This window comes from Phalacrocorax aristotelis, unplaced genomic scaffold (genome assembly GCF_949628215.1).
Source record: "Phalacrocorax aristotelis unplaced genomic scaffold, bGulAri2.1 scaffold_45, whole genome shotgun sequence".
Lineage (NCBI taxonomy): Eukaryota > Metazoa > Chordata > Aves > Suliformes > Phalacrocoracidae > Phalacrocorax > Phalacrocorax aristotelis.
In genome coordinates this window covers 54,660-57,917 of record NW_027441118.1, presented here as the reverse complement: position 1 = coordinate 57,917, position 3,258 = coordinate 54,660, and the positions used below count along the sequence as shown (strand labels likewise).

The 3,258-nt window shown below is 54.4% G+C and overlaps 1 protein-coding gene across 1 annotated transcript; it reads right to left on the bottom strand.

Moving 5' to 3' along the window:
- Nucleotides 1–359: 359 nt before the first annotated feature.
- Nucleotides 360–3,058, bottom strand: LOC142050890 (olfactory receptor 14C36-like). Its single transcript, XM_075080105.1, has 3 exons — nucleotides 2,742–3,058; nucleotides 1,508–1,521; nucleotides 360–1,000 (listed from the first exon to the last, which is right to left on the bottom strand). The coding sequence occupies exons 1-3, from the start codon at nucleotides 3,056–3,058 to the stop codon at nucleotides 360–362; spliced, it is 972 nt and encodes a 323-aa protein (XP_074936206.1).
- Nucleotides 3,059–3,258: the final 200 nt, after the last annotated feature.

Here is a 3,258-nt window from a genome sequence, read left to right as displayed (position 1 = left end):
GCAGCACTGGAAAGACCAAGCGCTGCTGCTCCCTGGCAGTGCTGCTGTGCCGGGACTCTTTTCCCCTCCGCTTCTGCACACAGGCACTGCCCTGCCGCTCCAGAGAAGGTCTCTGAGGAAGGATTTCAGACAAACAAGCTGCTGCAGGGTCCTTTGATTGGTTTAATTGCACAGAGAGTCTGGTTTCTCATTTGTACAATCTCTGGGACACACAGGAAATGTAGATACTGACGCAGAAGTGGGGGGTACAATGACATTTCTTTATGGAAGTTATTACCAGTAAAACAAAAGCAAATAATGTCCCCAAAACACCACCAGCAAAAGCTCCAGGAGAGAGGCTGGGTCTGTAAAGAGCTACATTATGAGGGATATGCAGAAGACGATGTACAGTTTATTGTTTCTGAAAAGCATCCGGTCATCAGTTTCCACACTGCACGCTTGAGCTCCTCGTTCCTCAGGCTGTAGAGGAGGGGGTTCACTGCTGGAGGCACCACCGAGTACAGCACTGCCAATACCAGATCCTGGGCAGGGGAAGAGATTGAAGGGGGTTTCAGGTAGGCTAATGTGACGGTGCAGACAAAGAGGGAGACCACGGCCAGGTGAGGGAGGCACGTGGAAAAGGCTTTGTGCCGTCCCTGCTCAGAGGGGATCCTCAGCACAGCCCTGAAGACCTGCACGTGGGAGAAAAGAATGAAAACAAAACACCCAAAATCCACAAAGACACTAAACGCAGTAAGTCCGACTACCCTGAGGTAGGTGTCTGAGCAGGAGGGCTTGAGGATCCGGGAGATTTCACAGAAGAACTGGTGCAGGGCATTGCCTTGGCAGAGGGGTAGGGAAAATATGTTGACTGTGTGCAGCAGAGCAGTGAGAAACCCACCGGCCCAGGCAGCTGCTGCCATGTGGACACAAGCTCTGCCGCCCAGCAGGGTCCCGTAGTGCAGAGGTTTGCAGATGGCCATGTAGCAGTTGTATGACATGACGGTGAGGAGGTAAAATCCTGCTGATATCAAAATGACAAAAGGCCATGGTCACAGGCTATGGCGGTGACAATGAGCCCGTTGCCCAGGAGGGCAGCCAGGTAGATGGCCAGGAAGAGCCAGAAGTGCAGGAGCTGCAGCTCCCACGTGTCTGCAAATGCCAGGAGGAGGAATTCAGTGATGGAGCTGCCATTGGGCATCTGCTGCCTCTGGGTGTGGAGCACTGAACGAGGAGGACAGGACAAGTTAGGGCAGAATTCTCCGAGTGAAATCCAAGTGATTTCTCATACTACACACTCCCCACCCCTTCTCTATTTCTATGCGACCTCTGTCCAGCTCTGCGGCTGGAGCTCTGGTTGGTGCTGGCTCAGTGTGCCGTGAGGAGCAGGATCTCAGCCCGCTGGCTCCCAAGGAGTCAGCCCTGCACTGCAGCAGTGGGTTCATGGGAACTGTGGGGGCAGAGTTCAGTCCTGGTGTTCAAATACGTCAGATAAAAGCGCTCCTAATGGAAACGGGCTTGTCAGTACCTGCACTCCCTGTGCTAAGAAACCACGCTCACAAAAGTGAGAGAGAGGGGGTGTTTTACAGAGCGAGTCCTGCAAGGCAAGAGGATTGCTTGTGGCTTAGCGCAGAGAGAGGGGACATTTTCTGTCCCTCTGCCTTTTTCCTGATTGTCCTGAGCTCGTGCCTTTCTGACACAGAGAATAATCACACTCACATGTTACCCTGAAAAGACACCGGGCACTGCTGAGAGCAGAGGGACCCACTGCCGAGGTCTCAGCACCCCACTTCTCACCAAGGACACACATGGTTCATGTCACACACCCAACAGCATTTCCTCGGCTGGAGCATCTCTGCGCTTCTCCACAGGGCATTCAGGTACCACCAGGATGCCATGGGACAGATTTGCAACATGGGGGGCAGCTCAGAGCTTGGAAGGACTTAGCAAGGAGATCCCCAAGTGTCCTAATGATGGTCTCTCAGTAAGGGAGAGTCAGCTCCTTTGCCAGGGAATGACACAGACCACGTTGCCCACAGCTCCACAGCTTAGAGGGAAGCTGGGACACTGGTTACCTTGTTCCTATGGACGCACCTGCATGAAAGGGCCCACAAGATCAGCATTTGACTCTGCAGCTGCAACTCCCATCTGCAGAGAGCCCGACAGCAAAAACAAGATATCAAGAACAATATCGAAGGCTAGTGGACAAACAAGGAGAAATGCAGTGGTGGTGTAGGTGAAAGAGGCAAGCGGAGAGACAGCCGAGCGCTCGGGACAGCCTCACCCAGCTGTGCACGCCAGTGCCCAGGCATCACATAGCCAAGCAGTTGCTGTCAGCCCCTGTGCTCTCCAGAGTGCAATGGGCATGTGACTGGAGAGCTGCACCAATGCTTTGCTGGAGCTCTGGATGCAGATGAGGTCGTTCGTGCCTTGGACCCCACAGCCCTGAGGGCAGAGGCTTTGCTGGGTGGCAGAGGAGGCAAGTGGGCTTTCTCAGAGGAAAGTGTCTGCCTTGGCGGGGGACAACATGGAGTTTTCTGAATTCTCCCTCCCACCACATTTCGGGGTTTGTTTTCCTCTCATGCCCCTACTGCCTGGAGATTTTCACCCTGGGATGTGTTTCCCTGTCCTGTGTCTTTTTCCTGAGTGTTGGGTTTGCCTGGCAAGGACCCTGCCCAGGAGGGTCCCGTAGTGCAGGGGTTTGCAGATGGCCACATAGCGGTCGTAGGCCATGATGGTGAAGGAGGTAAAAATCTGCTAACACAAGAAAGGCAAGCAGAAAGGCTTGTGCAGCACATCCCACGTAGGAGATGCCCCTGGTGTCCCAGAGGGAATTGGCCATGGATTTGGGGAGAGTGGTGGAGATGGAGCCCAGGTCGAGGAGGGAGAGGTTGAGGAGGAAGAAGTACATGGGGGTGTGGAGGCAGTGGTTGCAGGCGATGGAGGTGATGATGAGCCCGTTGCCCAGGAGGGCAGCCAGGTAGGTGGCCAGGGAGAGCCAGAAGTGCAGGAGCTGCAGCTCCCGCGTGTCTGCAAATGCCAGGAGGAGGAAGTGGGTGATGGAGCTGCCATTGGGCATCTGCTGCCTCTGGGCGTGGGTCTGAGCGGAAAAGACAGTGACAAGTTAGGACAGGCTTCTCTGATCCAAACCTACACCATTTCATGTAGGCTTTCCCACTGTGACAAATCCACCCTTTTTCCTCTCTGGGGGAACACTTCATTCAGATCCTGGACTTGATCTTCATTGTGTGCTGGCTGAGTGTTCTGTGCACTGCCAGG